Raw genomic sequence first — 18857 nt, 5'->3', positions numbered from 1 at the left:
GAATTGGATTCACAGTCTTACACTGTCTCAAGGTCACTATTAGGGAATGATAGTTGAGAGCCTCATGGAGTTTATGTTTTTAATTCTATAGATTCTTTTATTTATTTTTTTCTGTTTTGTGTTCAAATTATGACATGATATTCCTGGCAATAGTCATTCAGAGATTTCAGTGTTCAGTGATATCAGTATGCTCATAACATGTAACTTTATTTCATCTTTCCATCTGTATCAGGACATAATAATAATAATAATAATAATAATAATAATAATAATAATAATAATAATAATAATAATAATTAATAATAATAATAATAATAATAATAATAATAATAATAATAATAATAATAATAATAATAATAATAATAATATTGAAAGGGACCTTAGAGATCTTCTAGTCTGACCTCCTGCTCAGGCAAGAAACCCTATATCATTTCTGATAATTGGTTGTCCAGTCTCTTCTTAAAAACTTCCAGTGTTGAAGGATTCACAACTTCTGGAGCCAGGTTGTTCCACTGATTAATTGTTCTAACTGTTAGGATTTCCCCCCCCCTTATTTCTAGGTTGCTTCTCTCTTTGATTAGTTTCTATCTATTGCTTCTTGTCTTGCCTTCATATGTTTTGGACAATAGCTTGACTCCCTCTTCTTTATGGCAACCCCTGAGATATTGGAATATTGCTATCATGTCACCACCAGTACTTCTTTTCATTAAACTAGGCATACCCAATTCCAGCAACCGTTTTTTATGTGTTTTAGTCTCCAGTGTCCTGATCATCTTTGTTGCTTTTCTCTGTACTCTTTCTAGAGTCTCAACATCTTTTTTTTACATTGTGGTGACCAAAATTGGATACAGTATTCCAAGTGTGGCCTTACCAAGGTGTTATAAAATGGTATTAACACTTCACATGATCTTGATTCTATCCCTCTGTTAATGCAGCCTAGCACTGTGTTGGCTTTTTTGGCAGCTGTAGCAGACTGCTGGCTTATATTTAAGTGATTGTCCACTAGGATTCCAACATCCCTCTCACAGTGACTACCATTGAGCAAGATACCACCTATACTGTACCTGTGCATTTTCTTGCCTAAATTTAGAACCTTACTTTTTTCACCATTGAATTTCATTTTGTTAGATAGCACCCAATGTTCAAGTCTGTCAAGATCCTTCTGTATCTTAAGCCTATCTTCCGGAGTGTTGACTATTCCTGCCAGGTTGTTGTCATCTGCAAATTTGTTGAGTTCCCCATATATCTCCTCATCCAAATCATTGATGAAGATGTTGAAGAGCACTGGGCCCAGAACAGAGCACTGGGCACTCCACTACACACTTCCCTCCATGTAGATGCAGTACCATTGAAGAATTAAGGTGTTTGATAGTTAAATGGAGGTAGTAATGGACTAAAGGAAAACTAATAAACTGAAGCTGGATACAGATAAGATGGAAATGCTGTCTTTAGGTTGGTCTCAGTTTGAGAAATAGGAGAACAGACTTTTGCAACTAAGATTGCACTCCCTTCAAAGCAACAGAAGGGTGTTTTAGGGTTGTCCTTGATTCAAAATTGTTAGGGTAATTGGTGGCATTGTAGCATGGATGGGCATAATAGACTAGGACCGTGGTGGTGAACCTATGGCACGCATGCCAGAGATGGCACGCAGAGCCCTCTCTGTGGGCATGCGTGCCGTCATCCCAGTCCTAGGCCTTCAGCTGGGTTTTATAAAACCTTTTCACTTTAGGCCTCCACCGCTGTGTGCAAAAAAAAAGAAAGATTCAATCAATCAATCAATTTCAACTTCTTGCAGGAAAAAAATATATTGGAATTGATTGATTGAACTTTTTAGTCCCACCCAGTCTGCCGTTACCACCGCAGCCATGCCCACCCAATGGACAACACCCACCCAATGGCCCATGCCCACCAAGCACCCAACAATACATAAGTGGGTTTTGGGTTGTAGTTTGGGTACTCGGTTTCTAAAAGGTTCACCATCACTGGACTAGGATAACATAGCCTCATGATCCATGACTTAAATCATGTGCTGATTAGATTTCTGCTGTGTGCTTTCTATGTTACTATTCTTGCATTTTTCAGGTTTTTTTTTCTAGTTTTACAAATTGTTTTGTATGTATGTAATTATGTACTGTATATGGTATGTTTATTAATTTAAATATTCTTTAATGGAAGTGCTTAATTTTTACAGATAAAAAGTTATGGTGGGCAGACCATAACTTAGGCCAACTGGGCACCTGTAATAAAAAAGATGGAAGGAATCCTACAGTTTTGCGAAACAAAACTTCAGGAATTGTACATATGAAAATATATGACAAAGCAGGACAGAAAGGTAAACCACACATTAGGTTTTTGAATAATAAAATACATAAATCTCTTTATGGAGGAATATACTTCAGCTCCCATGAACTAACGTGATTTTTTTTTACTAGTTCCTTCTTTTTCCATAGTCAGCTGTGCCCCCAGAAATTTCCAAATCATTGGAAAACCCTATGACGTTAAGTGGTAATGACAGAGAACTACTGGAAGATAAAACAAAACAAAATAATTACCTATCTTTCTATAATAATTATCTTTATAGCTCAGGGGTTTCTGTTGATATACGTGCTCTATGCATCCATGAACATTTTGCTTTGGAACCACTGAAAGAGGATATAGTGTGTTTTATTAATATTGCTTTGCAGAACGATTGGTTGATGTTAGCTCCAGTGTCTTAATTAAAACCAAAGACATCATTGCTTAGTTTATTATCTACCTTAAAGTATCTTCTACATATATTCTTTGTTATATATCCTTTATAACTTATCCCCATTGTACAGTTTTTTTGTTAAAGTCGAGCTTCTTGCACTGAGCTTGGAAATAATGGAAATATTCATCTCTCTATATTGATTGGTAAGAAAAAGTTGAGGCATCTACATCATCATCCACTCTTTGCATGAATGAATCAGGCAAGCTTGAAAATCTCTTCATACTCTCAAAATGTACAACTTTGAATGCAGTTACATTCAGGCTTCAGCTGATGATTTGAAACTAGAATCAATTAGGCAAGCTCATAAGAAATCAATAACTAGTGAGAAGTATTTTTGTTTATTTAATATATAGTTTTTAATCTATTTGGCTGCCTAGCTCACACAGTGATCCTAGGAGGCTCATGGCAACCAATAAAAAACTATAGCATAAAACACACCATACCCTTCCCACCAAGATGCAATAAGAACCCATACTATATCCTTTCAGAAAATTATAAGGGTAGAGCCTCCCCGGATCTCAGATGGGACTCAGTTCCAAAGGCAGGAGTAGCCAAGGACACATCTTCAAGGTCCCACTAGGTGACAATATTTAAAGGAATTCTATACACAGCAGATATCATTAAGAAAAACCAAGTAAGTAACCTAGCCCTGTGGTGAGAAAACATTTAAGGGTAAAATCCAGCCTCTTGAATTTCACCCAGAAAGCAATGCAATAGCATTGTAACAAGGGCAAAGCTTGGGGTGCCCAGAACTGGGCACATTGCTGCATTCAGAACTAGTTGCATTTTCTGGATGTTTTCAAGAGGAGTCACATGTAGAGCCCCAATTTGTTATATTAGTCCTACCTTGTCAGATAAAGCCTGAGTGTAACTGCATTCAAGGTTGTAAGTTTTGAGAGACTATGGAGAAATGTTAACGCCTGTCTGATTCACCCATGCAAACACTGGATGATGACTCCTCATCTCCAATCAACTTATAGAGAGAGGCATGAAGAGTTTACCACTTATTTCAAAGCTCAATGCAATGAGATCTGACTTTAACAAAAAAAAACCTGAACAATGGGGTTAAGTTATAAAGAATATATAACAAAAATATATAACAACCAATTTATTATTGTATAAAACTACAACAACAGAATTTAAACAACTGAGGATTTCAGGTAGAAACCCTATTTATAAATCCAGCTTTCAAACTCTTCTTTCCCTGATTTATGCAATGGGTTACTTGGGCCTTACTTTAAGAAAAAAGAAGGGTTTACTTCCAACTTTTCTACATTTAAGTCAAATTATTTGAAAACTAACTTTCACATTTGTAAAGTTATCCTTTCAGCTTATGGTTATAGCTCAAAGTGTTTTAATCAAAATGTGTACTTTCTCTTCCCATTTTTTTTAAAAAAGCAAGCCTTTTTGAGCTAGCTTTATTATTCTATGGGCAACCACTTAGAGCAAATTCTGAATTTCTAATGGTGAACAACTATAGGTAATTTGCTATTGGTACTTCAAAAAAGAAAGGTATGTCAGGAATACCGTATGTAACAGGGCAGATGACCTATTTTTTATGAATTCTGTATGAAATTAATTAGTAAGATCTTCTTCAAACTGAGTTTGATTTCTGCTCACTACATATCCATACCTACAGCTTAACTATACCCTGGAGGTCTTCTGTACAAATATTGATCATACACAATGCTGCTTAGCTTTCAAATCCAAACAAGGTTTATCAGTTGCTTCTACCTACTACCTACTAATATGTAATGTAATGAAATCATTGGTACCTTATAAAAATTTTGTAAAACTTCATTGTTTCTGTAATTTTAATAGGTAGCAATTCTTGCCAGATAAATAATGGAGGATGTTCCCAACTTTGCTTACCAACTTCAGAATCCACTCGAACATGCTTATGTACTGTAGGTTATAATCTTCAGAAAAATCGTATGACATGTCAAGGTATAATCATTTATTTATTTTCAGGGGCTAAGTAAAAGAACTCAAAATACAAATTTAATAATCCCAAAAGTCAAATGTATTATTGATAGTGGAAGAAAAGAATATCATGCTCTGGGGTCTTTGTGACTGTGTTTTCTGAGGGTTGGTTAGGAGTTTTTTTTAATGAATAGACTCAGTTCTTTACTAATTTTGTTGTTAGGTTTATAAAATAAACTTATATAATCTTTGGTTATATAATTCTAGAATTAGTAATTTATATAATTTGCCCACAAAATGTAAACATTCAGAGCATCAAAAATAGGTATAACCAATAGTACCTGCATCCCCCCAAGGTGTTTTTTTTAAAAAAAAATCTGTGTTGTATTTATTGAAATGGTATAACAAGATGGTGGCTTTGTTGTCACTATGAGTTGTGAGGGGGCACGAAGGGAAGCTCAGCCAATCTCACTGTACACATGTTGTACTTTGAGAATAAAGGTTCATTCATTCAGAGATACATATTGACAGAGGTAAAAGCAGAGTATTTGCACAATCATTTAGGGGTACTAAAATCATTATTTAAAATAGTTGCAAAATCAAATAATTTATTTCAGTTTATTGATGATAAAATAAATAAAAATCTAATCAGTTTTTCAAATTATGTCCCTAGGACAAATTCTTAATTAAAATTAACTTGATGACTTGAACATCAATTTTCAGACTTCTTGCAAGAATGTTGACATAATCATGGTTAGAAGCTTAAAATCTCAGTTCCTTCACTGAAGTCCATATTTAGCAGAAGTATGTGACAGTAGAATCAAGCTTCTTAAGAGTATATTTAGACAGATGCAGGTTAGAGTTCCAAAAAGATACAATAAAATCTCATGAGGGTCATCCTTCCCACCCAGTTTCAGACAAGCAAAATCAATGGGAGAAGCTAGTTTCTTTTAACGACCATGTGATTGGCTTAGCAACTTTGCAAAAAAGATTATAAAATGGGCCAAAATTCACATAACAACTGCCTTGCTCAGTAGTGGAATTTTGGAGCTGAATTGTGATCATAGGTTGAGGACTACCTGTACTAGCTTTTAATGACATTCTGTTTTTTCTACATTGATTTTTCTATTTTCCTTCTTGATATCTTGATGATCCCTCCCACCTCATCATAATACAACTAATTAAGAGCCAGAAGTTTGTCTTTTGGCTTTATAACTGCTTGTTATAATATATTATCATAATAATATATCAACAATTGTGAAATATTATTATTTTTCTTTAGGTATAGAGTCATTTCTCTTGTATTCTATTCATGAAGGAATCAGGGGAATCCCTCTTGATCCAAATGACAAAACAGATGCATTAATGCCTATAACAGGAACATCTTTTGCTGTTGGTATAGACTTTCATGCAGGTAAATATATGTTTTACTTATAAAAGGACTGTAAATTTAGAAGTCTCAAAGTTACATAAGATCACTATTCTTCGTTCTCAGTTACATAGATCTATATTAAGAAAAACAGTTGCAAAAATGTAAAAAGGGGGAGAAATGTATATGACATATATACTGATTTTCAGTAAATTTTATACCCAAACATTTACAAATGGAAAGAGCAAAGATGAATTTCAAAAATAATCATGTTATAGAAGCACTTCAAACTAAAAGATCAGAGTATGCCCAGTGAATAAGATATTGTTGGAAACAGTATTTTAAATATTTATTCTATAGGAAATGATACAATCTACTGGACTGACATGGGATTCAATAAAATAAGCAGAGGTAGCAGAGATCAGACATGGAAGGAAGATATCATTACAAATGGTTTGGGAAGAGTGGAAGGCATTGCAGTGGACTGGATAGCGGGTAGGTTTTTTGTTATTTTTATTATTTTTAGTCATTTTACTTTATCTTTTCTGATTTATAGCCAAACAATTCTTTCAGTTTTGTCCCAAAGGTGCTTTTTTTAAAAAAAAACTTTTTTAAAACTTTTTTAAAAAACTTTTTTTTAAAAAAAGCACCTTTAGGACCTGTTTTTTCTTTATAACAGTAAATTACCAGATAATATAAGAAAATAGAATCTTATTTAGTAGTATAACAAAAATCCAAGTCCTTTTTTTTAAAGCGGAGACTTTTTGTCTCTTCATAGGATGTAGGATGCTTTTCTTCTGATAACTGTACTATTTATTCTATTGTATTGTATTTTAAATTATCCAAGAAATACAAATCACTTAGCCAATCATATGGTGATGGTGGGACTAATTCAATAAGGGAATATTATTATTATTTTTACTCAATATAGGTACATTGTGTCTGCAGTGAACTAATCACTTTTACCCTGTGTCCCCACAAAATGAAAAATTGCACTGTCAAAAATGGTGATTGATATTTTAACAAATTAAATATTGGGGGGATTCGTAGGCTGACAAAATTGGGTTTTAGGTTGACAAAAAGTGGTCATGTGATTTGCCAGACAATAGATTGTTCCATTATGGTGTAGATATATTTTTAACATAAGGAAATTTGCAGAAAGAAAGCACATAGAATAGTACAAATATGCCCACTGATTTTGCTTTTTAGTAATTTAATTTATGAAAAGTTGATATTAGTATTTTTTTTGTTTGTAATCATAACTGATATGTTTAATGATAGCCTTATGTCTCCATAACTGCATTTTCTTATTGCTTCCAGGTAATATATATTGGACAGACCATGGCTTCAATTTTATTGAGGTTTCTAGGCTTAATGGCTCCTTTCGCTATGTTGTCATATCTCAGGGTCTGGATCAGCCAAGGTCTATAGCAGTGCACCCTGGAAAAGGGTAACTTGATAATTGATATGCATGCAAATGAATATATTTCTTAAAAAGCATCTTAAAATATTGAAAGCTAATGAGGAATAGTATGTAAAATTGATTAAAGTTACAGTGTAAATTTGACATTAGCCCACAAACCATTAAAGCTTTAAAATACAGCTTCAACAATAGCATAAATAAAATCATGTTTATCTAGTTTACCATGCTGTTTTATGAGCTGTTGATATATGTACATTTCTTTTAGCAGTCAAAAAAAAATTCAGTTTAAATGGTATATTTTGTTGCATCTTCAATTACAAGATTCCATTAAAAAGGCAGCACAGTTAATACTAACATGACATTTTTGACCTAGATTTATTTTGGTATTTCCAAATGATTAGGAGAAACAGCTCTTGAAGACCTGTTCATTATCTTATCTATTTATCTTATCTTGCCTTGCCTTGCCTTCCTTTATCTCATCTCATCTCATTTCATCTCATCTTACGTTTTTTGTTTACCCTTTTAAAAGCCATTAATGGAATCAGTGAGCTCCTGGGAAATGGTAAACAGTTGGCAAACATGGACTCTCACCTCCAATGGAATCATACCAGTTTCCATTTAAATACCAGTTTTAAAGTGTTTGAAAATTAGTATGGGATATGGAAGAATGCTGGCAAAAACCTATGTTTTGCTCTATACATTTTAGATACAGTTTTAGCGTTCAAAGGCTTGATGGTGACATGTATGCATTTGCCTCCTTTAGAATGAGGGGAAAAGAAAGGTCAATTGACTTGGTGCCATTGCTAGCTTCAGCAGAAATTGGTCTATTATTATTATTATTATTATTATTATTATTATTATTATTATTATTATTATTATTATTATTATTAATTTGTCTCCCAGCTTGGGAAGCTTGAAAAATTATGCCAAGCCTTTTGAAAATTAAAGAGCCAATTGAATGTAGTGCTTAAAGTATCTGGCTAAGAGCTAGGAGATTGTGAGTTCTAGTCCTGCATGGGGCACAAAACGAGAACGAGATGAGTGATCTTTGGTCTCTCACTTTCTCTCAGCCCTAGGAAGCAGGCAAGAGCAAACCACTGCAGAAAAATCTTGCTAAGAAAACTACAGAGAGTTCATCAGGCAGTCTCCAAGAACTGGACATAATTAAATGATGGTGGGAAGGAGGGAGAAAAAAGGGAACTTGTTCAGTGTTATTTCCAATTTGCCATTGCCATTGATATTAGGGGTAACTAGGTCATTCCAAGAAAACCATCATTGAATGACTGCAATACTTAGCCCTTACAAAATTCCACTAAGGACTCTTTCTGAGTTCCACCAATGTAAATAAAAGAATTGCTGCATCATTGGCATACAGCAGTACAATACTGTCAAATGTCTGTTACTAAGTTGGGGAGGTTGGAGTTCCTTTTGGTGAAGGCACCCACCACACAATTCACATCGATGTTACAGCAGAGAAATTAGAATACCACTCTGTTTCACTAGTTGATGGCTTGGATCAGGGGTAAGGAACAGTGGCCCCTCTCTGGGACTTCAACTCCCAGAATTCCTGAGCCAGCATGGCTTGCTCAGGAATTCTGGGAAGTCCACAAGTCATACAAGGACCATTTCTGGCTTCTATGATGACCAGCTCTTTCAAGTCTGACTTAAATAACTGTGTTTTCATACATATTCCTAATTAGTAGGCACCAATCAATTGATATGAAAAATAGTTTCCATCAAAATCTATTGCTTGGAATAGAATTGAAAATGATTTTAACTCAACAAAAGTAATATATAGGAGTGTTTTTGCCAGCACCTCTCTATAAAAATTTTGAAATGATCTACTGATTTATTGTGAAACTGATGTCTATAATCAAGCTTGCTCCTCAACCAGAATTTTCTCCTGGTCCAGCCAATCCAATAACATAAGAAGTGGGCTATATTTTTGCAAGATATGCTTAATAGCAAACTATATGGTAATGTAAAAATTTGTGCTGTTGTTATTCTCAGAGATGGAAATGTTTTTTTTTTCTTTTTCATTATTTTAATGCCTGTATCAAATATATGATACAGGTAGGCTTACAACAAAATCAACACAAATAACCCCACCAAAATAAATACAAAAACATATAAAAAGATGTAAAATCATATGGATTAAATCCAGTGGTGGGATTCAAATATGTGAACAACCGGTTCTCTGTGTGGATGCCGCCTCCAGAAGTCCATTCTGGGCCTGGGCAACAAAAAATTAGCTACTGATTCTGCCAAAGTGATGTGAACCGGCTGAATTCCACCACTGATTAAATCCAGGCATTTGTAATGAATTGTTGAAGTGAGACACCAAGACAGGAGCACCAATTGGCACTTCTCTTCGTAGTGGCATTAAGTCTCAGTTCTTTAATTTCATTAGTTTAGGAATCTCTGAGTGAGAAACCAAGGGCTAGTGAGGGATGCTACATGTCATCTCACATGGAAACTGGCAAATAGAAAAAGGAAATCTATATTGTATGCTATAAAACTTTTCCTGTCTAGCTGCTAGAACTTAACCTCCAAGCACTGTTTGCCATTGTGTAACGAGCATATAACTAGCTTCCTAAATAGAGAGGTTTTTTCAACTTCCAGATCCTGAAAAAGTCACCACTCCTTGATTTTTTTTTTTATTTATCATTAATTAAAAAAAATCCTAGGGAACTAACTGACTTCTGGCACATTGTTAATTGTTCAATCTACAAACTTTAAATGCTGTTCTTAATCCAGCCCTAGTCAATGTATAATGTTGTTCAAATCATGGTTTCCAGGGATACAGGCAAATATTTTACTAGCATGCTTGGAAAATATTAATATTGGCTGGGTGGGGTTTATGAGAGCTTATAAAATTTACGACTAGGACCTCTGCTGAGTTTGAAATATTAGGTATTCCCCAAGGTAGGAAGACCACCTTAAGGTTAATGATAATTCTACCATTAGTGCCTATGTTGCAGTCTATTTAACTCCTGTGGCTGATTCTAGCTCCATTGATACCCTGACTGCTCTAGGGTTGGCTAGCAAAAAATGTAATAAAGGGAAGTGGTTACTATTTAGTAAGAGCCCAGCTTTAAATGTAACTACTTTATCAAATAGATTAAAAGATATGAATTAAAAAGCAATTGTACTTAACCTTAGGCCCCACTATGTCTGAGTTTACCAGCGTCTTTTGCCATACTATTTTATACAGGTAACCTTTGGGTTAGGACTGTAATAGAGCCTGCCCATTACAGTCAAATGTCAGGAGAAATGTTAAATGAACTGCCTCGCATAATGACCATCCATCCCTGTTCTCCCTAGGGCAATCATTAAATGATTGTGCAGGTTGTTAAGTGAGCATAGGACCCACCTAGGTCTCCCCTAAAAGCTTGTTGTTGTTTGTATAACTGCCTTAGGGCCCAGCTAGGACTCTAAAGGTGGGCCCTAAAGGCAACCAGACAAATAGCTTTTTTTTTTTTTGCTAGGACCTAGTTTTCTGTCCTGTTTGTTGTGCATGTTGTGCTCTAAATGGCTAAATTTTTTGAGCTGATTTTTTCCTTCAGCTCTTCAAGGCAATTCACTTAAAGATTTTGTCACCCCTTTTCCAGCATGCAGTAAATTAGCAAATTAGTTTGTTAAAGGGGATATGTATAGGAGGGCAGAGGGAGGGAGTTTAGTTTCAGAACCCGAGGGGGAGAGGGGGAGAGAATAATGAACAAGTCTGTCTCTCCTAACTTTTCTGAGCTCATTGAAGAAATGTTTTGCAGAGAGAAGGGGGTATTAAAGCAAGGAAAGTTTTTAGGAAGCTCATCCTGAAACGACTACCTTTGCATAATAGGGTCAGGTTCCCAAAACCTAAGAAGAGCCAGGAGAGGTTTGCAGTCTCCCAACAACCAGCTGCTTGGAGCAGAAAACTCTGAAAGCATGATGATGATTTTTTTGAGTGCTGAAAATGGAGATATGGGAAGCAGGCCTAAGTGCTGCAGGACTCTTTTTGGGGTGGGATTGGGAGAGAGAAGTGAGGGAATACTGCCACATCCCCCTGGTTAATCATAAGGGCAAGTGAACCCAGGGGACGCTGCAGCCACCATAATTTTGAAACAAAGTCATATGTAATTGGGGAGCATCTTTGAATGTTCCTTAAGTGTCCTGTCCTATCTTGAGGACTATCTGTATAGAGACCTCTAAATTATTGGCAAGCTGTATTAATAGCCCGCTAAATTGATTTTCGGGTACCTGGAATTACATAGCTAGGATATCCTTTTGAAGGGGAAAAATAGCTGCCAAAGTAGGAAAAAAGACTGCTATTATTATGGCTGCATTGGATGATCCCAAGTGGGTTTGGCAAGGTAATTTTCCAATTTGGGCAGTTGTCAAGGAAAGCAGCCTGCAAAGGGGAAGATAGACTAGGCAAATTAATTATTGATAATAAAGCTACAGTATATTCTCACAAGATGCAAGCTAGATGTTTGTGACATCAAGGTTGTTTGAAATCCACATGTAAAAGCTTCCTCAGGCATAACCTCTGGAAGCTTCTGTTGTAGCTTTGAGAGAATACGTAACAAAACCTTAGAGTCAGCTCCTCCTGGTACCAGATTTCCTGCTACAGAATTAGGCTATAAATACAAAGTAAATCTAGAAAGGAAGGGGTTCATCCATCTTCTCTCATCCTACAATATTCCAGAAAACTGTCAGCTCCAGTGAGATAGACCAGATCAAGAAACTGACCACAGAAAGATTAAACTATATATTATTTGAGATAAAAAAGGTAAATGGAATACTGGTAAAGCAACAGTGTCTCCATAATTTGGGACATAGTCGGTTACAGCTCTGGTATTTAGTTTAGTTTAGTTTATTAATATTTCTATACCGCCCTTCTCCCGAAGGACTCAGGGCGGTGTACAGGGCAAGAATAAAACATAAAGTTACAAAAATTAAAAAGTTATTAAATACATGCCCATAAAAAACAATAAATACATTAATAAAACCCCCAATAAAATGATAATAAAAACCCCAGCAATCCCACCCTCAGGCCAGGCCGGCTTGTTCGAACAGGTATGTTTTCAGATCGCGGCGAAAGGAGTGAAGATCCGGCGCCGTCCGGAGCTCAACCGGTAACTGGTTCCATAGCTCCGGAGCGCCCACAGAGAAAGATCTCCCCCTGGGGGCCACCAGTCTACATTCTCTGACCGGTGGCACCCTGAGGAGTCCCTCTCTGTGGGAACGCACAGGGTGAAGGGAAGTTGACGCCGGCAGCAGGTGTTCCCTAAGGGACTCCGGCCCCCTGCAATGTAGGGCTTTAAATACCATAACTAGTACCTTGAATCTCACCCGGAAGACAACTGGCAGCCAATGCAGCTCACGGAGCAGAGGTGTGACATGGGAGTATCGGGAAACTCCCAACACAACTCTCGCGGCTGCATTCTGTGCCAGTTGGAGCTTCCGGGTGGTCCTCAAGGGCAGCCCCATGTAGAGAGCGTTGCAGTAGTCTAGTCGTGAGGTCACGAGCGCGTGAGTGACCGTGCATAGATCATCCCGGCTTAGATAGGGCCGCAACTGGCGCACCAGGCGAACCTGGGCGAAAGCCCCCCTAGTCACAGCTCCTATATGGTCTTCCAGGATGAGCCGTGAATCTAGGAGGACTCCCAAGTTGCGAGCCCTATCTACGGGGGGTAATAATTCCGAATAAACCCGGGATGAAGGTATGCCAAGCCACTCGGTCTTGTCGGGGTTGAGTTGAAGTCTGTTCCTCCCCATCCAGACCCGAACCGCCTCCAGGCAACGGGACATCACGGTGAGGGCATCACTGGGGTGGTTTGGGGTCGAAAAGAAAAGCTGGGTATCATCAGCATACTGATGATACCCAACTCCAAAACCACGAATGATCTCACCCAGCGGTTTCATATAGATGTTGAACAGGAGAGGCGAGAGGACCGACCCCTGAGGAACTCCACAAATGAGAGACCTTGCGGTCGACCTCTGCCCTCCTGCCAACACCGACTGCGAGCGTCCCCGGAGATAGGAGGAGAACCACTGCAAAACCGTGCCTCCCACTCCCAACCCCCGGAGACGCCGCAGCAAGATACCATGGTCGATGGTATCGAAAGCCGCCGAGAGGTCTAATAGGACTAGAACAGAGGAATGCCCCCTGTCCCGAGCCCTCCAGAGATCATTCACCAGCGCGACCAATGCCGTCTCCGTGCTGTGCCCGGGCCTGAAACCCGATTGGTACGGGTCTAGATAATCCGCTTCATCCAGGACCAGAGGGAGCTGATGCGCCACCACACTCTCAACAACCTTCGCAAGAAAGCGAAGGTTGGAGACAGGACGAAAGTTGTTCAATACAGCTGGGTCCAAGGCAGGCTTCTTGAGGAGAGGCCTCACCACCGCCTCCTTCAAGACGGCGGGGAAGATACCCTCACTCAAAGAAGCCGATATAACTGCCTGGAACCAGCTGCGTGTCTTCTCCCGGGCTGCATAGACCAGCCAGGAAGGGCATGGGTCCAATAAACATGTGGTGGTGCTCAGCCTCCCCATGATCCTGTCCACTTCCTCCGGAGTCACAGAATCAAACTCCTCCCAGGTGATATCGACAAGACCGCCCGTGTCCTGATCGTCAGACTCTGCCCAGTCAGAGTCCAGACCGGTCCGAATCCGAGCGATTTTGTCCGACAGATGTTGGTTAAACTCCTCGGCACGGCCCTGCAAGGGATCCTCCCTCACCTCCTGATTTAGGAGGGAGCGAGTCACCCTAAACAGGGCGGCCGGGCGATTATCTGCGGACGCGATAAGGGTGGCAAAGTGGTTAGACCTCGCCTCCCTTATCGCAGCGAGATAAGACCTAATGTAGGCTCTTAGTCGCAATCGGTCGGATTCGGATCGGCTGGACCTCCAACCGCTCTCTAGGCCCCGTCTCCGACGCTTCATCTCCCGGAGCTCCGCAGAGAACCATGGAGCTCGACGGGATCTGCACCGGGTCAGGGGCCGCAGGGGTACAACTCGGTCAAGAGCCTCAGTGGCTGTTCTTTCCCAGGCTTCCACTAAGGCATCTGCCGAGCTGTGAGCAAAGAAGGCAGGTGGGGACCCCAGCGCCGCCTGGAACCTGATGTCAGATATGTCTTTCCTCAGTAAATTGTCAGGGGTAGATGAGGGTTCAAAACCATGTTATATAGAATTGACCAGGAATACATGAGTATGAAAGTTTTACAAGCTGAGCTTCACATTTCAGATTAACAACAAAAAAGTCACAAAGTATATTTGCAGATATAAAAGTGTGTATGAACATATTGGAAGGAAAAAAGTACAATAGCTAAAATGAATAGACATCAGCAATTTTTCATTTTTTCAAAGAGATGGAAATATTTTATAGGTGTACCTATTTATTTCTGAAAAATGCTAGCTTCATAAAATTGTAATATTTATATCAGGGTTTCTCTTCTAGAACTTGGCTTATTTTAATTTTTCTACAGGATCTTTCCCCCTCTTTTAAGTGATTTCAGGAAGTCTCTTATATCTATGGGTAGCTATGTGGGGAAAGGGACCACACTATGAAGGGTGGTGGTGATGAAAACTTCCACAATATTCTTTCTGTTCCAACCCATTAGTTTTAATAAACCTATTTTTGATCATAATATTTTTTCCATGTTCTAGTTATTTATTCTGGACAGAATGGGGACAGGCACCATGTATAGGCAAGGCTCGTTTAGATGGATCAGAGAAGACTGTTCTTGTTGGTACTGGTGCCATGTGGCCTAATGGAATTTCTGTTGATCTTGAGGTGAATTTTCCTATTTTTTCTACACATAATTCATGCTACATTATGCTAAAAGATGAATATCACAATCTATTTTATTGCCTTAATTAAAAATAGGATAAAATATTTGGAGTTTACTTTTTGATTGATTCTTAGGAAAATAAATTATATTGGTGTGATGCTCGAATGGACAAGATAGAAAGAATTGACCTTGAGAGTGGAAGAAATCGGGAGATTGTACTGTCAGGAAGTAACGTGGATATGTTTTCAGTCACAGTCTTTGGGGCTTACATCTACTGGTCTGACAGGTAATTTATTTTTCTATAAGTATTTGTGTTTCAAAATGTTACTTCTGTGCTGGATATTTCACCCCTATAGAAATAGCAGTTCTTTACTAATATCACTAAAAGGATCTCACATAGTGAGGGCGTTTTTTTAAAGGCTTTTTAATATTCAACATAGCTAAACTATATCAACATTGCAAATTAAAAACAAAAAAAAACACCACAGTTTCTTCAGTTTCTGTTAGGTCATATGTTCCTTGCATATTAATGTCTCTTTCACTTTTAATTAGTTGAGAACTATGGGTCAGATACCTTCAACATTTTTTGGCAGAGCTCATGCAAATGGATCTATCAGACGAAGCAAAAAAAATGATGCCACAGAGACAGTATCCATGAGGACAGGCCTAGGAATAAACTTGAAGGAAGTAAAGGTTTTCAACAGAGGTCGTGAAAAAGGTAAATCTTATTGTAGACTTAAGTGTTTGATTGTACATGTGGAGATACTGTAGTGATGATGCTATTATTTACCATAATGAATTCTGAAATAAATGAACGATGTAAATTTTCCATATTGGCATATATTGGATATTGGCATTAGCTTATAAAACATATGGATGAGTTTTATCCATTTATGAAAAAAAATAAAACAACACAAAGACATACTTAAAATGACTCAAAGCCGTAGGAGATGGCTAACACTTTAGAATACAGGAGGAGGGTTTAAAGGGATCTTGAATATAGGAGTCTTCCAACAGTCTTCCAACTGTAAGGATTGTACAGTTCTGCAATTCAATAAGAAACAAAAATCAGATGCACAGATATAGGTAGGACAAGGCTCAGCAGTAGTACTTGTGAAATAGAAGGATCTAGGTGTCTTAAAAGACCATAGTTTAAACATGAATCAGTAGTATGCTGTAGTTGCCAAAATAGACAATGTAATCCTGGGCTGCATCAACATAGATATAATGCTGAGATCACAAGAACTAATATTTCTACTTATACTGCATTGGTTGGACCACAATTGGAACACTATATCTTTTTGCCTCTACAATAGAAATAGTATATTGAGAAATTTGAAATAGTGCAGTGAAGAGTGAAAGATGATGGTGTGCTTGAAGGCTACATCCAATAAACAGTAGTTAAAAGAACTAAGTATGTTGAGCCTAAAGAAGAGAGGACAAAGAGTAGTCTTCCAATACTTGAATGACTATCATAAGGAAGAGGATGTGAATTTCTTCTCCATAGTGCCCAGGAGGTAGAACAAAAATCACTGGGTAGAAGCTTTAGTAAGAGAGATTCAAAACTGGAACAAGGAGATATTTCTGTGAGGGCTATTATGCCTGCCTTCTGGAGTTCATCATTGGAAGTTTTCAAGCAAAGGTTGGGCAGCTATTTGTCTGAAGCGATCTGAGTATTCCTGGGCAGGGTGTTGGAGAACAGGACCTTCAAATTTCCTTCCTATGAGGTACCTATGCTACATGTACATGAACATTACAGACACTTATTGATAGGGTTACTGTTAACCAACCCTCAACCTAACCTTAACCCCTAACCCTAACACATTATAACTAAGATCACTATCAAAGGGAAAAACCTTAACATTTTTTTAAAAAAAGTTTTCAAACTATACCCATTTTGGTCCATACTGAAGTGTAGCCATTTTGTAAAAAACAAAAACTCAATCTAATAAAATGTGTGTTTGTGTGTATGTGTGTTGTATGCTTGATATACATACTCACATGAACTTTCTTGCAAACATGACAAAAATATCTATTGATTAAAAAAATGCTGCACTATTTTTGACAAATGTATCTTTCATATTCTATGCATATTTATACAGGAATAGTCAGTGAAATTTACTCTGAGATAAGTATATAGTAATAGTGAACAATCTTTTATCCTGTTAAAGACAATTGAGTGTTTTCTTCTCAACTGCACAAATTTGTCTGGATGTTTGTTATTAAGACAAGTAATGAAAAGCTGTTAAGAAAAGAGTGGAACATTCCTACAGCAGTACTTAAAATAGTAAATTATCAGGAAACAAGTTATAATAAGGTATACATTTGGTTTAATTAAAGGGATGAGTTGTAAAATTTCCCAAATTCCTCCTTTAATCATTTTTTCAGAAAAGATGAGTCTGAAAATGTTTAGAAGATACTTGTAGCAGTAGTATCTTAAAAAGTTTTCCAAATGGTTAAAAAAATATGTAGCAAAAGGTTTGCTAAGCTTCCATGTCAGAATATCCTGCAGGGAGCATCGTTCTATGACATAATTTTTACTATCAAGAAAAAAAATAGAACATAATAATTTACGGTAACTACTACCCTTTCGAAGTCTAAAACATTGCTATTGTCACCCAAAAGTCTTGCTCCAAATTTGAAAATTAGTACCATTTTCTCTTCTATGTGTCAAAGTTTCAAAATAAAAATAATAATTGTATACAATATAGAATCCATGAATCCATAATAAACTAGTAAATTACTTTTGTACCTTCTTATTCATAGGAAAACAATAAGCATAGTTTTTGAGAAGGAAGAGAACGGAGTAAAGAGAAGAATATCCACTTTAGGAGACAATAAAGATATAAATACAGGAAACCCCCCAATAGATAAGCAGCTCACAAAAAGTTGTGAAAGTTTTTGAAAAGTCAAACCCATGACTTTTTAAATCTAATTTAAATCTTTCTTTCATTTGTAAGTATGTAAACCAATCCAGGCATGACCTTCGAATTCTTCCTTAGACTTGAAGGTAGGGTCACCAAAATTAAAAGATATTATTTTACCAGACATCTACCAGTCCAGCTTCACTGTCATTTCTTTTCTTAAAAAAGCTTCTTGGGGCCACAACCAAAGAGGCAACTTCATAAAAAAACTTGTTTTATATTTATTCCAAACTCTTAATATGGCACGTCTAATGAAATGATTGTTAAAGTTAACATTTACTTTAATGTTACCATACCATAAAATAACTGTGCCATCCAAACCTTAATTCATGGCCTTCCAGATCAAATAGCCTCTTGTTCTGGAGGTTCACCTACTCTTTTAGCTAGGCCAAACAACCTGCAGCAAAATACAATTTCAAATCTGGTAAACCCAAACCCCCTCTTTCCTTGGCATCTTGCAATAACTTACATCTAATTCTTGGTTTCTTTCCTTGCCATATAAACTTGTAAATATCCCTCTGCCATTGTTTAAATGGAGTATTTGTTACAAGTATTGGTATTGTCTGAAACAGAAAGAGCATCTTTGGTAAAACATTCATCTTAATTGCAGAAATTCTACCTAGTAGTGATAAATGTAACTTGTCTCATCTTTGTATATCCTTTTTAATATCATTCCAGAGAGGTACATAAT

The 18857-nt window shown here is 37.2% G+C and overlaps 1 protein-coding gene across 1 annotated transcript in view; it reads left to right on the top strand.

The window, feature by feature from the left end:
• Positions 1–18857, top strand: part of LRP1B (LDL receptor related protein 1B) — a gene marked incomplete at both ends in the record, with an annotated part of 936568 nt that overhangs the window by 762732 nt on the left and 154979 nt on the right. The window contains 8 exon segments of the mRNA XM_083348746.1: positions 2192–2332; positions 4571–4696; positions 5955–6086; positions 6402–6536; positions 7362–7491; positions 15118–15244; positions 15377–15528; positions 15836–15960. Coding sequence (XP_083204872.1) covers positions 2192–2332; positions 4571–4696; positions 5955–6086; positions 6402–6536; positions 7362–7491; positions 15118–15244; positions 15377–15528; positions 15836–15960 — 1068 coding nt within the window.

The sequence above is a fragment of the Vipera ursinii genome (assembly GCF_947247035.1).
Source record: "Vipera ursinii genome assembly, chromosome: 1".
Classification (NCBI taxonomy): domain Eukaryota; kingdom Metazoa; phylum Chordata; class Lepidosauria; order Squamata; family Viperidae; genus Vipera; species Vipera ursinii.
Note: the sequence above shows the minus strand (reverse complement) of the source record. Positions and strands in the feature narration are given on the sequence as shown.